This window comes from Hemiscyllium ocellatum, chromosome 6, assembly GCF_020745735.1.
Source record: "Hemiscyllium ocellatum isolate sHemOce1 chromosome 6, sHemOce1.pat.X.cur, whole genome shotgun sequence".
NCBI lineage: Eukaryota > Metazoa > Chordata > Chondrichthyes > Orectolobiformes > Hemiscylliidae > Hemiscyllium > Hemiscyllium ocellatum.
Window position 1 is genome coordinate 100981345 of NC_083406.1, and position 21324 is coordinate 101002668.

Sequence of the window (21324 nt, forward strand, 5' to 3'; positions counted from 1 at the left end):
GGCTGGATAGCCTATTTCAGTGCATACATTTTATGGTCCAAAGGGATATGGAACCAAGGTGGGTATTTTAAAGCTGTGCATCAGATCAGGTATAATCTAATTCAACTATGTGCCAAATTCGAAGGGGCGAATGATCTACCTCCTTTCCTGTGTTCCAATTGGCGGTTGGTAGGTTTACCACTGATTACTTCGAGGAGAAAGTAAGGGCTGCAGATGCTGGAGATCAGAGCTGAAAATGTGTTGCTGGAAAAGCGCAGCGGGTCAGGCAGCATCCAAGGAGCAGGAGAGTCGACGTTTCGGGCATAAGCCTTTCTTCAGGAATGAGGAAAGTGTGTCCCTCAGGCTTTATCAACGTGTTTGCAGAGTATAATTTTAAAATCTTAAGGGCAATAATGAAACTTGTAACAAAAATCATAAATTGCTGGAAAAGCTCAGGAAGTCTGGCAGCACCTGTGGAGAGAAATCAAAGTTAACGTTTAGGGTGCAGTGACCCTTCCTCAGTTCTGCCAGACCTGAGCTTTTCCAGCATTTTCTGTTTTGTTTCTGGTTTCCTGCACCCCCAGTTCTTTCAGGTTTTTAATTAAAATTGAACACTTGCCAGGGCAGAGGAATGAGGGCTCAAGTGGTGCATACTCAGGTTCGATTCCAGCTTCGGGTGACGGTCTGTGTGGAGTTTGGACATTCTCCGGGTGCTCCCGTTTCCTCTCTCAGTCCAACGACGTACAGATTAGGTGGATTAGCCACGCTAAATTGCCCATAGTGTTCAGGGATGTGTAAGCTAGGTGCATTAGTCAGGGGTAAATGTAGGTGTAATAAGGTAGGGGAATGGGTGGGTTAGGTCCTTCATCAGGAAATGCTCTGGCCCGAAACGTCGAATTTCCTATTCCTTGGATGCTGCCTGACCTGCTGTGCTTTAACCAGCAACACGTTTTCAACTGTGATCTCCAGCATCTGCAGACCTCATTTTTTACCCGAATGGGTGGGTTACTCCTCGGAGGGTCGGTATGAACTTGTTGGGCCGAAGGGCCTATTTCCACACTGTAGGAATTCTATGAAGTGTTCCTACGGTTGTTAAAAGTTAAAAGTCCACATAACACCAGGTTATAGTCCAACAGGTTAATTTGGAAGCACTAGCTTTTGGATCACTGCTCCTGGCTAACCTTCATCGCAGCCTGGTGCTGTGTGATTTTTTTTAACTTAATTCCTGGCGACACACGGTCGCTCGGGGGCGATGCAGGCTTTCTGTGCGCACTTTTCACAACCACCTCGCCAATTATCACCGGAGCGTGTCGCTTTGGAATAATTCACGTTAAGAATCGAGGGGGGGGGGGGGGGGGAAAGAATAAAAAAAACAAACGAGAAGTTTTCAGAGGTGCGGACCGAAGGCTAGTGAAAGAAAACGGTCTCTGTGCAGCCTGAGTGAATGTCAAGGACCGTGTAAACCACGGAGGAGGAGGAGGGGGGTGGTTAAAGAGGAGATGGTGCAGAGATTATTCTCAAGCACAAAGAAACTCGAACGTTAAAGACATGCAAGGGCCACAGAGAATATAGAGGCTGCTGAAATCCCGTTAACATGCGGGTGGATGCAGAACACAACCCTCAAACTGCAGAGTGGAAGGCACCCCTAGCTCTAAAAGAAAGTTTTGTTTGCAGATATAAACTGAAAGGACTCTTCCCCCCCCCCCCCCCCCCCCCAAAACCTGTGCTAAACTTGCACCCAGAGGACGTCCCTCAGTTGACTTTCTCCGCCCCGTTTCAGACCAGTTTATTTGCATGTTTCACCCCCAACCCCCCCACCGGCCAAAAAAAAGAGAGACAAAAGTCACGCCAAAGTAGATAGTCGGAGGGAGAACCCATCCCCCCCCCCCCCACACAAAATCAATGGGCACTGCAGCAAAGGGAGTGCGGGGACACCTGAAAGGAAATGTTGGAGATCTCCGGGTGGAAGCGCCTCGGGTTTGGGGCGAAGAATCGGCGTGAAAACGCGAAGGAGCAGCGCGAAAAGTTGGGAGCTGAACTTTCATCCCGTTGGCAGGACGTTTTTCCAGCAACCCCCCCCCAAAGCTCACCTGACCTCTTGTTATTTGCGGTGTATGGCTGGGCTCGGAGAAACCCAGAGAGGTGTCGGAAAGGTCAGCGCCGAATTGTTGCTTCCTCGCTCGGATTACTCCTTTCGTCAAAAAAAATCAGTAGCTGTGTGAGTATTTGTTAACTCGGAGGAGGAGGAGGGCGAGAACAAACAAGGGGGTCAACAATGTGTTGGGTCGTTTTCTACAAAGGACTTGTGCAGAAGGGGATGTGAAAGGGGGGAAAAGAAGAAAAGAGAGAGATTGATCCTTTTTTCTCGTCCCCGATGGCGGAGAGAGCTCAAGGGAGGAAAGTGAGTGTTTACAGAAGCGTTTCGTTCCAGTATTTGAGAGGCAGGAGCCCGCCTGGGCACAGGCAGCAGCAATGTGAGCCCTCGGCGGGCTGTATGCACTCCCCTTGCCGGTGCCCGGCTGCAGGAGGACGGGCTGAGCAGCAGCCGAGCCCCGCCACCGCCAGGGTCCGCTCGGTTTGCAAACTGGTCTCCTGCAGCAGCTCCGAGGGCAAGCGGAGCCACCAGCTCTCGCCGTCCATCCGCCAGCTCTCCGAGCGCTTTGACACCGGCGACGGGGAGAGCGGCTCGCCCCCGGCTCCCGGGCTCGGAGCCGCTGCCCCGCCGGCCAGGGCTGGCGAGCGGGAGGAGCCCCCGGGACCGGAGCCGGAGCCCAGCCCCCCGGAGCCGCAGGCACAGCGAGCCGAGCCCCGGGAGGAGCCAGCGCCGCCCCCCGGGGAAGGGACCGGCTGGCCCAGCGTCACCGAGATGCTCAAGCTGTTCGGGGAGCCCGGTGCCAGGAAGCCGCAGCGGCCCAGCACCGAGCTCTGTGCCTCCCCTTTCCCGTGGCCGGAGGCTCCCTCTCGGTCTGGAGCCGGTGCTGAGCAGCCCCTCAGCTGGACTGAAGGAGCCGGGAGCCCCGGATACAAAACTCCACCTCCACCTCCACCACCACCACCACCTCGCAACTCCCTCCCACTAGCCGTGAGGCTGCCTTGGCGTTCCTCTGCTCTACATCGGCAAGAGAGGAGAGAGGAATCAGATAGTTTGCATTCCACACATAACTGCTGCAAACCACAGGCTGTCCCCACTGCTCCCAGCTTACCGGCGAGCTCCAGCGATGAGGAACAACACAGCAGAGATCTGGTGCAGTACAACAGTCGAGTTGCAAAGATAAGCAGGTCCCAGGACAGGTCTTCAGGGAGTGAGGAAGACCAGCCCATGGTTCACAGGGATGTCAAGAGAAGATCACTGAGGAAAAAGAAAGCCAGCCTGGTGGTGGGGAACAAGGATGAGTCCGACAGTGATGCCCCCTTAGGTGAATCTCTGGCCAGGCACGAAGGGCACGGTCAGTTCCCTCACCAAGGTGAGGACGGCTGGGAGTCACAGCCAGCAGCTGAAGCAGAGCCCTCAGCACTGGACTGTTCTGCCCCGTGTGGCTTGGCAACGCTTCCACTGGAAAGGAAGCACTGTGTCTCAGCAGCCTGCCAGACAGGCAAAGTTGAACAGAGCCATAAAAGGTCTCTGGGACTGTTTGGAGACAGTGGAACGCCCAGCCCCACAAATCATTCTCACAGCACTTCAGGGTCGCCCATCCCGATGGTCTCCAGGGTGGCGAAAGTCAACATCCAGTCCTTCCTTCAGAGTCCCAGCAGTTCGAGGAGCAGCAGCAGGTACTCCAGCACTGAAACACTAAAGGACGAAGATCACTGTTCTGCATTTAGCAGGAACTTACAAGGGAATTTGAACATGCACCGGTCCCCGAGCTTTGGGCACAGAGATGGGGCAGCAAAGCATTTGAAACCGTTGGTGCGTTCCCGACCGAAGCTGCCTTTCGGGATTGTCAAGGTAAAGACTGAGGGTTCAGCTGGGAGCGTGAGTCCACAGTATGAATGTAACACTGATAAATCTAAGCACAGGAAGTCTCTGTCAAATCCTGACATAGCGTCTGAAACACTGACTTTGTTTAACTTTCTTAAATCGGACTTTTCTGGGCTCAGGATGAGGAGAAAAGAAAAGGAGGAATGTGACGGCGCTGGGGTTAATCATGATCGCACCGGAGGCATTCACCGCCAAAGCACAAAGTGGCAACATGAGCTCAACTCAGTGGCAAAAGGCAAGGGCTCACTCCATCCTTTAAGCCAACAATCTGCAGGTGGACGTCCTACCCTCAAAGACCTCACTGCCACCCTACGGCGTGCCAAGTCTTTCACTTATTCTGATAAGCCAGTGACTCGCAGGCCTAGAGCACGCCATCTCATGAAACCCAGTAATTCGGAGGCAATGCTCGCCAATATAGGGTGCTGTGATTCTGCTTCAGAGAGTGAAAACCAAGATACAGTCCTCCAGAAAGGCGAAGACTTGCTGCCTGTTGAAATGCAGGTTCAGTACATTCTAGAAGCAGGGCAGCTTTTTGAGAAAATCAATACAATGTGGTCTCAGAAAGAATCTCCTCTCAAACTCGACCAGAAGGAGGCAGAATGTCCTGAAGGTGCTGGGGAGGATTCGCAGTTTCAGAAAGATGCTGAATTGTCAGCTGCTGCTACTGCTGCTGCAGAGGAAGAGCTGGAACCAGTAAAAAAGGGGGAATCGGAGGAGAATTTGTCTGGTGGGAAATCGGCCGATGACTTGTCAGGGCCTGAGTCCAGCATGACTGATGAAGGAATTGTCACTGAGCCTGAGACTGGATCCAGCAGCACCTTGTACAAGGACATTCCCAGTCACGTATTAGTGCGAAACACAACCAGGGACCTCAGTAAGGAGGAGAAGAGTGAGTTGCTTGTCACACAAGGCATGGCTCCTGCAATGACGGCAGTGAGGGCTGGCTACGAGAGTGTGGCAATAGGAGGGGACGTGGTGTACACCAAAACTGCTGCTTCCGTCACTCTGGATCCTCCTTCAACTCCGAGCTCCATTCGGCGTCGGCGGAAATTCCCTCCTGGTGGCAGCAATGGATCAGATTCCAGCAATGGGAGTAATGGCGACTCCAGTGGTGACACCTATAGATCCTTCAGTGACCCAATGCCACATAGGAAATGCGCAGAAGAAACTGAAAATTTCTCTGTGGACAGCAACTTGTTGGGCTCGTTAAACTCGGTCAAAGGTGGCATCCTGGAATGCTCAGCCACTGCCTTATCAGAATGCACAGGAAGTGCAGCCAGTGATTTGTCAGTGTGCAGTGATGGCTTAAAGGACTACAACACTGTGATTCAACGTCTGGTTCGGGAACCAGGAACGATGGACAAAGTGATTGATGAGAAAGGTAATGGGAAGTTGGTGAAAAAGAAGTCACTCAGTGACCCAAGTCGGAGGGGGGAACTGAGTACCCCAGAGTTTACTGGTCCAAGTGAGCCAATAACTGAGATGGAACAGGTGATTCCAACATCTAGCAGTGAACCCATCCTTTCTGAGCAGAGAGATGAAGTAGGGGACCTGGAGGAGTTTTCTAAGCAGGTTAGAAAGCCTCGTTCGCAGTCTGAACGCATGCTGCCTTTACAAGTCATTGAGGAGCAAGATAAAGCTAATTTGCAGAATTTCAGTTTGCACCCAAAACTAGCAGAAGTTCTTTCTCCACGATCAATGAGGCGCAGCTCCAAGAAGCGTAATAACAGGGTCACGCAACAGGAGGGTAGAAAGTATGATATGTTGAGTGAGATGGACCAGTCTCCGCCACCCAAGACAAGGCCTTCGAGCAAGCACATAAGGCACACAAGTGAGCCTGCTAACTTTGTCCCCATTGCTTCCAAAGTCGTTGCCCCAGAAACCCATTTGTCTTGTAGCCAGCCAATTCATGTCACTGCCTCAGAATCCACAAGACAATCTAGAAAGCAGTTTCCCTTGGCCCAGACTCCATCCTTGGAAGATGTCACCAAGCAATACATTTTGAAAGGTGAATCATCCCTTCAACTACCAGTGGATTTGTCTGCCTCAGCTCCTGGTACGCCGACCAGCACGGAACCCCGGGTACCCTCCCTATCAAAGCCAAACGAAGAAGTAGGATCAAGCATCAACAAAGGCAAACCTCAAGTGGTAAGTGAATTGGGCTACAGATCGTTTTATGTTGATGTTTCTTTATGTATCGGCTGTACCACTGGTAGTACTGAAGAGGCCACACACTAAAAAGGAGATCTTATTCAAACCCTTTGTGGTGTTCAAATGCCTTTTCATGCAGGAACAAAAACAAAATGGAACATTTTACTTTAGGACATGGTTTTAGATCTAAGTATAGATCATGTAACCAAAACAAACTTTAACATTCTGGTGTAGGGAAAACTGATAATTCAGTTTCAGCTCAACAAGATTGAAAATGGTTTTACTCTCCTGGTTGTAGAATGCATTCAACAGTTGATGGTTTGAAACGAGTTTGTGATGTAGTATTAATGGGGAAGTGGTTTTACTGGGGTGGGGAATGCAATTAATGCAAGAGTCAGACTCGTCAGGGCTGTAACCTTTGCATGTATGTGACTAGCAATGATGACTGTAGACCCTAGATACAAAGTACAGACAAACTATAAATGGAAACCAGCTCTTCACAATACTTAACTCTTTAGAATTCTTTGTTTCCACTATGGTTCATAACAACAGGATGTAATCAAGGCAAAAGGCTCTGTCACACACTTTGTTGCAATACTGTGATATTCTTCTGAACCAAGAGCTTTCAGGAACGATTTGTAGAGGCTAAGCAAGGATGAGGCTGTTTCCAGAAAAGTAAACCTTGACATTTGTACTTTGCAGTCATGAGCTGGAAGAGCAAACGGGTTCCCCAACTTGGGAACACAGTGTTTCTTTTGAGTCAATGTGGTTTGAAGGGGCTGCAATGTAAAAGGAAAAAGCGTTTTGATTAAATGTTGCACTGAAATGATAGAAATGTTTAATCTCAGAACTGAAAACACAGTTACGAATAAATGCATTAGCAGATCATTGGTTCTGTATTTGGGTAGGGATGATTTGTGATATTAAGTGAAAGGATTTAGAAAATTTAGTGCAAGGGACTTGGAGGGGAGAGGAAAGTAGGCAGATCATTGGGTGAGATAAGCAAGTAGTCACTTAGTGTCTGCTGGTAAAAGAATGTCTGTGCTTTACATTAGACAAGGGAGATCAGTCCCATCAGAAGAGCTAAAGTTACAGGGTGGATTATAATTTACAGAAATTTGGTTAGCACATGTAACCAGAAAAGACAGGTTAATGCAAGAAACTTTGGGGTTAAAACTGAGTGTATCAATAAAAGAATTATTTTGGTGAAAATCTATTCCTTCTAATGTAGTTTAGTTTATTGTATTGTGAAATGGCTTTTTAAAATCTACAGTTATATTAAAATGCCACAAAAAGCAATAATTATACAAGTGTAATATTCCACTTGGAATCTATCCATGTGGAAAGTAGATTAAAATTCTCCATTTGAACTTGAGTGTAATCGTCAAGGTGCATTATATAGTTGAATGTAACAACCTAATGCACCAATGCAGACAGACTGATCTGAGTCTAATATGAATGGACAAAGAGCAAACTCCACTTCAAGCAGAACCTACTTCAACTGTTGCAAGCTGGTGAACAAAAGTCTAAAGCTTTTAATATATTCATGCTTGAAAGGGTGTCATCATATATCCTGTTTTCATGTCGTACTTGTGTATGTAACAGTTAACATATAGCCTTTCCCCTTGGCTGATCATTGAAAAGACAGAAAAGCACTTGAATCTGAGGGGATGTACCACATTAATTAGCCAACTGCAATCACGTTTTGTTCTTATATTGATTCAGGAAATAAAGCAATGTTCATTCTGAGGGTGCTGTCAGTGCAGAGTGGGTCTTCATTGTGTACTGCAGTTAATACATACAGAACTACTGTTTCTCAAGTAAGTGTTTGTGAGAGGGCAACCGTTTTGTGTCACACTGAATCTATGCAGTCTGTGTGTGTAGTCTTTGTAATTATTTTAACGAGAAAGGCTGAATATTGCAAAAAGGAATAAACTTTTATTGTTATTTGTACTTGACATCTGAATTGGATTTTAAAAAGTCAGCTGTATGTTGATTTATCAATTAATGTGCTGTTTGCTATTTTAAAAAAAACATATTCCTTTTTTTCTTGGCATGAATTGGAGACAGTTTTTGAATGAGTTACCTTTTATGGACTCCAATCCATAGAAATCCCAATAGCTGGTAATCTTTGTTGAGTTCCTAAGTTGTTCTATAGGCTTCATTCAGAAGTAATTCTTTGAAAATCTGCAGTAGTTAAAATTGTAATTGCAAATCGACAAAATCTTCCAAAGTTCTCAATTTGGGAATTAACCCTTTTTTTAAACACTGAAAAATGGTGACTAACTCCATGATATAAGAGAAGCAAAATAAAGGAACCAGCAAATTATAGACTGCTAGACTAACATCTGTTGAGGGCAGGTTATGGAATCTATATTTAAGGAATGAGTGACTGAGTACTGAAGAGGAATTGTGTTGATTAGAGAGAGAGAGAGAGAGAGAGACAGCATGGGTTTGTAAAGAGCAGATTGCGTCTAATGCACCAGTTTTTTTTGAGGAAGTTCATAAAGTAGTAGAAAATGAAATCTCTGATTACAGTTTATATGAACTTTGAAAAGTTGTGATAGACTTGAGCTATTTGTTAAAATTAGTGTTCATAGATTGAAGACAAACTATTAACTTAGGCAGATTGTTTAGGTGGTAGAAGGTTATTAGTAATAGTGCAAACTCAAATAAAAAAAGTGGTATTTCCAGGGAAACAGGTCTGTTAAGGGGCTTCAGCTATTCATTGTATTTGTTAATGAAAAGTGCAAGAACTGTGGATGCTGTAAATCAGAAACAAAACAGAAGTTGCTGGAAAGGCTCAGCAAGTCTTGCAGTATCTGTGAAGGAAAATCAGGGTTAATGCTTCAGGTCCAGTGACTCTTTCTCAGAACAGTTTGTTAATGATTTAGGTAATATAGTATAAAGTCATTTATCTAAATTTGCCAACAACACAATGATTGGAGGAATGCTAAATAGTGCTGGAAGAACCATAAACTTTCTGTTTATAATTTTTAAGTGAGTAGATGAACCTGTGGCAGATGGATTTCAGTCTAGGCAATTGAGAGATTATCCATTTTCAATACAATAAAGATAACCATGAATATTATGTTAAATTATGAAAAGCTAGGAGCAGTGGAAATCCAAAAAGATTGATAGTCCTTTGTATATAGGTCACTGTAATGTAGCAAAATTACGCAAAAAGACTAAATGTAATGTTACCTTCTTCATAACTTAAATGTAAAAGGGAGAACACAGAGTATGTGCTGCTTGAATTTGGTAGGAAGTTCCCAGAGCTGCAAAAGTTGAACTATGAAAGAGGATTATATAAAGCAAGCTTGTATTCTCGATTGAATATCGAAGGTTAATGTGTAATTTGGTTGAACGTTTATGGATTTTGAAAAGCATTAATAGAGCTGATAGAAACATTTTATTATTGTTGAGGAGATGAGGACAGAAAGATATAAATTTAAAAATTAGAGCCAGGTCATTGAGCAGAGTAGTTGCAAAATACTGCTTCCCACACAAAAAATAAGAGAAGTATTGAACTTGCTCTTCAAAAACCATAGATGCTAGCCCCAGGTAATAACTTGAAATGTGAAATGCATGATATTCTTAGCTAGCAAAAAACAAAGGATCTGGAACCAAGTCAGCTTGTTGGATTTAGGATACTAAATCACCATGAACTCATTGAACGGAACAATTAGGTCAATGGGCTGAATGTCCTTCTGTTTATGATTCTAATTGAGAGAAATCCAAGGAAGAATCAATTAAGCATTAATTAAAAATAATCCATATAATACTATGGTGACCAATTTGCAACATGAAAAATCTTCCTAGATCTGTCACAACCTGTCTTGTCACCTTTTCTGTTTAGCCAACTCTGTCAGTACCTTCCTCCGCTCCCAACCAATAATGACTCATGTCTGTGGGTAGAGCTCTCCAAGATGAAAACAGTGACTTGAAGAAATGACCAAGCATAAAATGAGCATATTGGTCTTTTAATGTTGCGGGTGTGATTGTACACATCAATATTAAGAACTTTCAGCTCTTGATGACAAAGTACTGATGAAGGGCTTATGCCCAAAATGTCAATTCTCCTGCTCCTCGGATGCTGCCTGTGCTATTCTAGCACCACACTCTTGACTCTGATCTCCAGCATCTGCAGTCCTCACTTTCTCCTCGTTGATGACAAAGTACTGTTGATTTTGAAGGTCTCTTCCAAGAGGGAGTTTCTCTATGGCTTCACCCATCCCTATCTCAGGCACCCTTCTCTTTAAGACCACAAAATGTAGGGGCAGAAGTAAATAGAGTCATAGAGATGGACAGCATGGAAACAGACCCCTTCGTTCCAACCCGTCCATGCCGACCAGATATCCCAACCTAATCTAGTTCCACCTGCCAGCACCCAGCCCATATCCCTCCAAACCCTTCCTATTCATATACCCATCCAAATGCCTCTTAAATGTTGCAATTGTACCAGCCTCCACCACATCCTCTGGCAGCTCATTCCATATACGTACCATCCTCTGCATGAAAAAGTCGCCCCTTAGGTCTCTTTTATATCTTTCCCCTCTCACCCTAAACCTATGCCCTCTAGTTCTGGACTCCCCGACCCCAGGGAAAAGACTTTGCCTATTTATCCTATTTATGCCCCTCATAATTTTGTAAACCTCTATAAGGTCACCTCTCAGCCTCCAACACTCCAGGAAAAATAGCCCCAGCCTGTTCAGCCTCTCCCTGTAGCTCAGATCCTCCAACCTTGGTAACATCCTTGTAAATCTGTTCTGAACCTTTTCAAGTTTCACAACATCTTTCCGATAGGAAGGAGACTAGAATTGCACGCAATATTCCAACAGTGGCATAACCAATGTCCTGTACAGCCGCAACATGATCTCCCAACTCCTGTACTCGATACTCTGACCAATGAAGGAAAGCATACCAAATGTCGTCTTCACTATCCTATCTACCTGCGACTCCACTTTCAAGGAGCTCTGAACCTGCACTCCAAGGTCTCTTTGTTAAGCAATATTCCCTAGGACCTTACCATTAAGTGTATAATTCCTGCGAAGATTTGCTTTCCCAAAATTCAGCACCTCGTATTTATCTGAATTAAACTCCATCTGCCAGTTCTCAGCCCTTTGGCCCATCTGAGGTAACCCTCTTCGCTGTCCTCTACACCTCCAATTTTGATGTCATTTGCAAACTTCCTAACTGTACCTCTTAGGCTTGCATCCAAATCATTTATGTAAGTGACTAAAAGTATAGGACTCAGCACTGATCCTTTGGCACTCCACTGGTCACAGGCCTCCAGTCTGAAAAACAACTCTCCACCACCACTCTCTGTTTTCTACCTTTGAGCCAGTTCTGTATCCAAATGGCTAGTTCTCCTTGTATTCCATGAGATCTAACCTTGCTAATCAGTCTCCCATGGGGAACCTTGTTGAACGCCTTACTGAAGTCCATATAGATCACATCTACTGCTCTGCCCTCATCAATCTTCTTTGTTACTTTTTCAAAAAAACTCAATCAAGTTTGTGAGACATGATTTCCCACGCACAAAGCCATGTTGACTATTCCGAATCAATCCTTGCCTTTCCAAATACATGTACGTCCTGTCCCTCAGGATTCCCTCCAACAACTTGCCCACCACTGAGGTCAGGTCTATAGTTCCCTGGCTTGTCTTTACCGCCCTTCTTAAACAGTGGCACCACGTTTGCCAACCTCCAGTCTTCTGGCACCTCACCTGTGAATATCGATGATACAAATATCTCAGTCACATAGATGGGTTAACTCCAGGAAGGGTGAGAGAGGTCAGCACCTAGGGCAGGAGTCTTTTGTGGATATACCCATTTCAAACAGGTATGCTGTTTTGGAAAATGTAGGGGGTGATGGATTCTCAAGGAAACGTAGCACGAATAGCCAAGTTTTTGGTATTGAGACTGGCTCTAATGCAACGAGGGGTACGTTGGCTTCCAAGAGATCAATTGTGTTAGGGGATTCTGTAGTCAGAGGTACAGACAGACGTTTCTGTGGCCAGCAGAGAAAAAACAGAATGGTGTGTTGTTTCCCTGGTGCCAGGATCAAGGATGTCTCAGAGAGGGTGCAGAATGTTCTCACGGGGAAGAGGGGCTAGCAGGAGGTCATTGCTCATTGAATCTGCAGTGCTGTTCAGTGCAGTCATGGCTGATTTGATAATCCACAGCTCCACTTTTCTGCCATATCCACCCCCCCCCCCCCCCCCCCCCCCCCGAACCCTTGATCCCCTTGCTGAATAAACATCTGTATGCCTCAGCCTTGAATATATGTAATGACCCAGTCACTACAAATCTGAGGCAAAGCATTCCACAGATTCACTACCTTCTGAAATAAATATTTGCTCATCTCTGTTTTAAATGAGTGACTGCTTACCATAGGATTATGCCCTTGCATCGTGGAGTCTCCCATAAGGGGAAACAAACTTTCTGCATCTCGTCTGTTAAGCTCCCCAAGAACCTTATATTTTTCAATAAGGCCATCTCCATTTTTCTAAATCCAGTGGGTACTGCCCACCTATTCAATCGCTACTGATGAGAAAATCCCTCCTTACCCAGCATCAAACCAATGAATCTTCTCTGCACTGTCTCCAGATCTAGTATATTTTTTCTCATTACGGGGACCAAAACTCTGCACATCATTCCTGGTGTGGCCGAACCTTTGCCTTGTATGGTTTTAGCAAGATCATTCTCTTGTACTCAATCATGTTTGCCTTCTTTATTACCCTTTGGAACTTGTATGAATCACGAAAAGCTAGCATCCATGAAGATTCCCACAATCCTCAGTCTTGAAGCTTTGAGTTTATTCTTCTCATCTATCCTTCCAGCCAAAATGCACAACCTCATACTTTCTCACGCTTTTCCATCTCCCAAGTTTTTGCCCAATTGACCTGTCTGTGTTCCTCTGCAGAGTCTTTATTTTGTCCTCACTTCTCACCTATTTTTGTGTCATCTGCAAACTTGACAATAATACAATATCTTTCCACATTCAAGTCTTAAAAACATATTATAAGTGATCACAGCTCCATCACTGATCCCCGTGGCACTCCAATACTTACAGGTTGCCATCCTGAAAATCTCCATTTTTATCCCAACTGTCTTCTATTAGTTTGCTAATCCTCTATCTATAATAACGTACTATCCCCAACACCATGGGATGTTATCTTGGGTGGCTTATCAAACACCTTCTGGAAATCCAAACGTATAACATCTACTGGTTCCCATTTATCTATTCTACATATTAACTCCTCAGAACTATAATAAATTTATCAGATTTCCCCTTTCTGAAGTCATATTGACTATTTGATTATATTATGCATTTCTGAAGCTTTACTATCACAACCTTTGTCATAGACTGTAATGTTTTAACAGTGATGGTTGTGAAATTAATTGGTCTAACTTACCTTTTTCCATCCATTCCTTTTTAAATGCGTGTGTTAAATTGACAGTTTTTCAATGCTTTTGGAAGTGCCACAACCATCTCAGATTTACCAATTTTGACCTTTTGCACATCTTCATTTATATTGGTCTACAATTGGTGCTTGTGCCTTCAGCAATATCTCAACCTGTGGCTCACTACTTGGGCTGCTACTTAAAACTTGCCTCAGGAAAGTCTTTTGAGCCTGAGATGAGGAAGAATTGGCTCACTTGGAGATTGGTGGATCTTTGGAGTTTGCCACCTCAAGGAGGGCCGTGGAAGCCTAATCATTGGTCAAGTTCAAGACAGAAATGTTTAGGTCTCAGGACTGATGCGATTTAAGGATATGGAGAACATGTAGAAAAATGGCACTGAAGTGATGATCAGCCATTATCTAGACTGGTGGGGCAGGTTTGACGGCCTGAATGTTCTGCTCTTGTTTCTATGTTTTTTTGCCCAGCGTTTTGCCACCTGCTATAATATCTCCTTACAAGGCTCAGTATCACATTCTGATTCGCAACGGTCTTGTGAAGTGTATTAAAATCCTTTTACAGTGTTAAAGATGCCACGTGAGAAGAAAGTTGTAGTAATGTTCAAATGTCTCTCGGCAATCTGAATGGATTTCTGTAACTTGTCATAATGCAGTCTCACATTGTCCATTATAAGACACTCAGTTTCTGCTGATAGGTTTCTTTGAGATAAATATTGCACCATCCATTCATAAGTTTACCCATTGCACTCCTTGACTCTCTGCCAACAATGCCTTATGTTGCTTATGACCAGTCATTTAAAAACAAGTCTTCTATCCCGTGCAGTTGTCAAAAAGTTGACAATGAAAGAATGAAATTCACAGGATGCTAGTTAGCTCATGGCAATGCTGAGGTCTAACGTTGGGAAACATTTTGTCTCAACTTTTTCTTGATTTAAGTGGAGACATTAAGATTTTAAATTTGTAAACCTATTTTTGATTCACCTTTCCTCCTATCTGAAATGGCAGAACATGATATATCAAGTCAGTGGAACATATCTTCGACTGAAGGTAGTAAAATATTTTGAGCTTATGCCATTCTTGGATCTGACACACACTGCTGACGTTATCGTGACCTCGAACTAACTATCTACTTTATATTTTAAAAAAACGCTACTTTGTGTTTCAGAGATTCCTCCTATATTTCAGTCAAGTGGGAAGGATCATTCTCTAGATTGATAACTGTGTCCACCTCTGAAAAAATGTAGTAAGGACAGAGGGCACGAATACAGCCACCTCTAAAAAATCTCTAATTATTATGCTGCTAGTTAACCACAATATGTCAGTTAAATCCAGGTTACCTCTGGTATTGCCATACTGGGCCATGAAAAGACCCTGCTCCCTCCCCAGTTAATAGTTCTACATGTGGTATAGTTTTTAAAAAAAAAGGCAGTGTATCAATTACAAAAGATAAAACCTTAAAAATGTAACACCCAGTGAAAATCTAGAAAGGAGGGAGCTATAAAATGCTAAGATATTTGGGAAAAAAAACTGTCATAATCAATTTAGAAAGGGAATCCAATTTTAAAAATTTGCAAGGAACATCAAAAGATTTTAGAGATTAAGGAACAGCGTTGAATAAAGAAATTATGAACTTGTTTACTAAGTTTATTATCTGTGTATCAGCTTTCAGAATAGGAGGAGGTCAAAATATCAGCATTACAAGAGATATTAAATTTGAGGAACATCAGTGGATTATATCAACATTTAAAACAAAAACAGAATTAAGATGGTTAAGTCTCCAGGATGAGATGACTTTCTCTTCAGGGCTGAAAAGAAAATATGAGGGGGGGGGGGGGGGAACTGCAGATGTAATATTCATTACTCCACAAAGCTCTCTGGATTTAATAACAATGTCTTTTTAGGTTTTCAAAGTTGTATGCCCCTTCATTACATAAGGAGGGAAGGAGAAAGAAATCAGAAAGTTCAAAATCAGTTGTGGGAAGTTATGGAAGTCTATCAGAGACATCATGACTCAATAATATTAATGACCTGGACTTGAGTATATAGCATGATTTTAGTTTGTAGATGGCACAATATTGGAAAGTAGTAACAATGATAGTAACCATCTTCATGTGGACATAATTGTACAAGGACTGGTAAAATGTGCAATCACAAGACAGATTACCAAAAAAAAAGTCAATGCAAAAAATTTTTAAATAATACATTTTGTCATGAAGAATGAAGAGAAGCAATTTAAACTGAACATTTCAAATGGAAGTTGCAGCAAGACTAATCTTTGAATTGCTGTGCACTTTGATAAATGTGAACTGCTGAGAGTCAGTTTAGATTTATGAAAGCTCGATCATGTCTGACCATACTAGTTGAATATTTTAGAAAGGTCACTATGATGATCTGTACCAAATTTCAAAGGACATTAGCTGAAGCTCTGCAGAAGTCAGTTAAAAACTAAACAGAATTGAATTGACAGGCACTTCTCCCCACCCTGACCACCAAATGGTAACTTGGGTGCAGCATTTCAATTTTTAAAAAAGTGTCCCATGCTCCTTGAACTCAGGAGCTGTGCCTTTGTCTGTGTTACTCTTTGAGATCCACAAACGCCTGGTGACTTTCTGTCAGATCACTTGTAGGGGAAGGCGAGAAGCTTCATTAACCCTACTTATGAGCTGAGACAAAGTCAGAAGTTACATGACACCAAGTTATAGTTCAACAGGTTTATTTAAAATCATATGCTTTCAGAGTGCTGCTCCTTCACCAGTCTAATACCGCATCTCCACAGCAGAGCTGAGACAAGGAGCAGAAAGTCGTAGAACAGTAAAACATAGAAGGAAAGCCTTTTGGCCTGTTAGATTTGTGTTGGCTCTTTCCCATATCTCTACAATTCGTTTACCTTATCCAAATACTTTTGAATATTACCATTGAATCCATATCCATCATCTGGTCAGGCAGTACATGCCAAATCTTAACTATTCAGTCATACAAAACTGAACCATTACTTCTATATGTTTTAAAAATTATAAGTTGATTTTAAAAAAAATCTTGCAATCATCAGAACAAGGATACAAAATCAGTCTTGAAAGTAGAGACACCATCTTATACAGAATGAGAAGAGGGTGCTGATTGGTTGGGCTATCAATGGGATGGAGATACTGCAAGAACTGTTAACTGTCAATCTTAATTTTCACATCACGCAGGTAGATTCTGATTGGTCAGGCACAGAATACCATGGGAATGCAGTAGAGTTCACATCTCCTGACTACATTTTCTAAAAAAGAGTGCAATGAACAAATTCCTTTGCCCCACATAAAGCAAGGTCTTAAGTATTTATTTGTGTAGCTTTTAGCATATGCAAACATATCACACTGCAGGACTGGCAAGTGAGCTTAAATTGGCTTCTGGTGTGTAACTCTTAGCAGAGTCGAGATTATTTAATTGTTGAATTCAAATAGCAGAGCCACATCTAATGATGGATATACATTTCTGAGGCTAACAAGGCCAAGCTGGTTGAGTTCAAACCAACATTGCCTATTTGTCTACCACACAAATGAGTAATCATGAAAATTCATGAAAGATTGAGTTTTTTGTGATGTTTTTGTACAAGTGTGCTCAATGCTACATTAGTAAATACTTGAGACCCTGCTTTGTGCAGGCAAATGGAACTTGTAGATACATTGCACGCTCTCAAAAAAAAGGAGTCATGGAAATACTGCATCCCCATGGCAACACTCTGTCCAATCGGAATCCAACTGCCTGATCTGAGAATTAAGATTGACAGTTATCTGTTCTTTCTGGAGCTCCATGCTAACATCAGCATGCTGTTCTCAATCTGTATAAATTTGTCTTCTTTCATGTCTGTTTCTTACATTTTAGTTCTGATAAGTGCAGGATGAAAAGTTTCAACTTCTTGCCTCCTTTTAGCAGTGTTTATGTTTCTAGCTATTAGTTGCATAATAAAATATTTCCTCATGTTACCTTTGGTTCTGTTGCCTTCTCTGTGCTTTTTAGACATTCTCTTTGTATACTCTATATAAACCTTTCAAGATATTAATATCTATTAACTCTTCTCTCACCTTCTTCTGCTCTAAGGAGAATAGTTGGTATAACTCGATGAGCTGGTTTTCTGATATCTTGCCACATTTCTTATTTGAATGTATCTGTCCCTCTACAACATCATCTCAGGTGGAAATAAGTTACTATTCATCTGAAATATGGGTAGATCTATATTTCTTTCTCCTCCTAATGTAATTTTTTAAGAACATCTTTCCACTGCATTCTCCAATACTTAAACAATTTTTATATCAATTGTTGATGATTCCAGTTTTTTTCCTGTTCTGACAATCATTGGTCAGGCAGATTCTAACCAAACATTTTCAACTGCTCTATGAAGAGAGTGGGTGTGTGAAATCATGGGCAAGAATTGTGAATGCAAAGGAAATTCAAATATTGATGAGGTCAGTTTTACTTTTCTTGCAATTATTATATGAATCAATTTTCTTTGGAACATCTTTTTATATGTTACTCCCTTCAGTTTATGTATGGCTTTGTGAATTATGCTTGGTATAATCCAATTTCAGAAACAGTGATAAGTTCCAATTTGTACAATGTCTTTAAGCTGAAGAAAGAATGATACTATAGAATGAAGCTGAGCGTTAACATAATGAAAGCTAGGAGTTATCTCTTTGTTCATGTTTCAGTCTAATCTGGTGAAATCAAATATCAGCTATTGCCAGTTGCTCTGTAATGTAAACTATATGCATTTATCCATTTTCAGTCATTCCACTACATGCACCAGTTGCAAGAAAACTGATCAAATTAGTTTTGGTCATCTTGAGCCAAGACCTGTGAGCTGATTGACTGAATACTTTATTGTCACATCCATCTAGGGACATACAATGACAAATATCAGTATATAGTGCCAGATTATGTCTTTACAGTGTACAGCTGGAATTGTTACTTCATCATGAGCATTAATTGGTATCTTTCATGTAATCTCATAAAATTGAATATATGCCCAGTATTTTTATGGCTAACAAAGTTAGGAGTACATTTTTGTACAAATGTTAGACGGCTCGTTTGCTGAGGTGATTAATGGGTTAGATTTTCCATTAAATTACATTTACTTGCTCAAATACTGGAAGATGCAACCTGCAGTGATGGGCTTATTATGTCATCTTGCTATTTCTTTTAATCAAAATTGTTCAGTTTTGGAGTGAGCTGGGCTGGTTTTACCCCAAGGTGTATCAGACCTTAGCATGAGAACCTGAGACTCCTTGTCTGGTTTTATTCTGTTTTACACACTTGTGTCTTCCAAGTAATTTCTTATACCAAATAGAATAAAGGGTTAAACTTGGGCTTGGTAATGGTGTAATGGAATTGTCATAGATTAGTAATCAAGCAATCCCTGCGATATCAAGAAATGCTGATAGTGCTGTTTACTGCAACAACTATGGGCCCTGACAATACTTTGGTAATAGTAATGAAGACATAGGCTCCAGGACTTTCTATGTCTGTAGCCAAGCTGTTTCAGTACAACCACAACAGTGGCATTCACCTGACAATGTGGCTTATGTAGGTTCTATACACAAGAACAGGATATATCCAATCTGGCCAATTACAACTCCGTCAGTCTACTCATGATCACCAGTAAAGTAATGGAAAGGGTCATCAACAGTGCTATCCAGCAACACGTGTTGAGTTTGGGTTCCATTAGGGTCAGTCAGTTTCTGAACTCATTAGAGCCCTGGTTTAAACATGGACAAAAGAGTTGAATTCAGAGTTGAGGTGTGAGTGACTGCCCTTGATAGTCAAGATTGTGTGTGATATTATGGAGCCTTTTAGGTAGACTCAATAAGAATTTATCATCATCAGTTCTTCCATTATCAATATCCTAGGGTGTTTACCATTAACTGGAAGCTAACCTGGACTGCCATATAAATAGAGTGCCTAAAAGAGCATGCCATTGGCTGGATTCCTGCAGAAAGTTACTCCCCTTCAAAACCTGCCCAACATTTACAAGGCGTCAGCCAGGTATGTGATAGAATTCTTCCCACTTGCATCCAATAGCGCAGCTTCAACTCAAGAATCTTCACATTATCCAGGATAAAGCAGCCAGCTTGACACATCTCAGAAGCAACCACTCCCTCTGCCACCAATGCTCAACAGCAGAAATGTCTGCCATTTCGAAGGTGCATTGCAGAAATTTACCAAGACTCCTTAGCACCTTCTAAACCCAAACCATTACCATCTAGAAGAACGTAGGGGAACATGGGAACACCACCATCTGCAAGTTCCCCTCAAACGACTCACTGTCCTCACTTGGAAACATATCGCTATTTCATCACTATCGCAGGGTTAAAATCCTGGCATTCCCTCCCTAATGGCATTATGGGTATCTCTACACGAAAAAGCTGCAGTGATTCACGAATAACTGGGAATGTGCAATAAATGAAGCCTACATGCCATGAATGAATTAAAAAACTTGCTGTACCATGTGTTGGCTCAGAGATTGATCTATCTCACCCCTCACCATGCTATGTGCTATGAAGAAATCATGTCATGGAGTGAATGGGTTTGCTGTATATATACTTCTCTACAGTGCCATGCAAATGGATCAGACTGTCAGGTGAATCATGCAATTTCTGTCTGTTCAGACACCTCACTGTCAAGACAGCAGGCTTACAGTTTTGTTCTTTTACTCAGTGAAAAAAAATCAAAACTTTATTTATAGGAACACTGGAGCAGGATTAGGCAGGCTGATAAAATTACGACCTGTCCAAATTTATATCTCGTGCAGTAAACCGTCCTGATTTACATGCTGCAGTCAGGACTCGAATCCAAGAAGGAGGTAGGTAAAAATGTTCTTGATGAAGTACTTTTTTGTTGCAGCAAGTGTCTGGGCAGAGCAGAAAAAGGCTTTCCTTCCACCTGAATTGCAAGAACTGAATGCTGGATTACTGAAGTGGAAAGTGTTCCATTTTTTAGCACTAATATCCTGAGCCAAAATTCACTAAACAAAAGAACTTTGTGTACCAGCATGGTTTCTCCATAGTAACACGGCACCTCCAATCCCCCTGAATTTGGATTGTGATATAAATAGGCTGGAAGTCATTGATTACCGACTTACAAAAATATCTTGCCGATTGCACACTTGAAGCCAGGTTCTTTGTCAATGGGATATTATTTTTCGATGTTCACTGTTTATCCATTACATTACATAGACTATAAAAGCATGAAACAGATGTTGGACTGTCCAGTGGATTCATTGGAGAAACAGACATCAATTCCTGGGATGACGGAGTTTGGATTATTAATGGCAAAATCAGAATGTGCCTTTTTGATGAATTGAAACTTTCATATAAAGTGCTGATGCCTCCCCTCCCTTAAGGAGACCATATTTTATGTAGTCTAAGTAGGATAGATCCCATATTATGTTGTGTTTGGCTCTGCTATAACTCAAAGTGTCACAGAGTGGAAGCTGTTTAGTTTTATTTTTTAAACAGTGAATTTCCTTCTCTCGCATTAAGCACCATGTTAGACCTGATCCTAAAGAGAACTTGGTGGATGGACATGCAGCCGAGTGTCTGTGCAGCAAAGTTCATCTCTTTTGTTTATACATCAGACAACGACATTTGTTTAATCGTCTTTATTATTTTAAAGATGGGAAGTCATTCAGAAAGCTCCAGCTTTTGCATGCACATGTTTATTCAAATTTCTCCTCTTTTGATCATCTCCCTTCCCAATGATCTTTTGAAGCTAAAAGTTCCAGTCATTAGTTTCTTCAAGAATGTTGTCC

At 42.4% G+C, this 21324-nt stretch overlaps 1 protein-coding gene across 3 annotated transcripts in view; it reads left to right on the top strand.

Moving 5' to 3' along the window:
- The first annotated feature begins 2264 nt into the window (after window positions 1-2264).
- LOC132816511 (rho guanine nucleotide exchange factor 17-like) overlaps window positions 2265-21324 on the top strand; it is a 440614-nt gene continuing 421554 nt past the window's right edge. For all 3 annotated transcript variants that reach the window (XM_060826198.1, XM_060826199.1, XM_060826200.1), the window contains exon 1: window positions 2265-6106. In XM_060826198.1, coding sequence (XP_060682181.1) covers window positions 2354-6106 — 3753 coding nt within the window. In that variant the 5' untranslated portion in view covers window positions 2265-2353. The remainder of the gene's footprint in view (window positions 6107-21324) is intronic.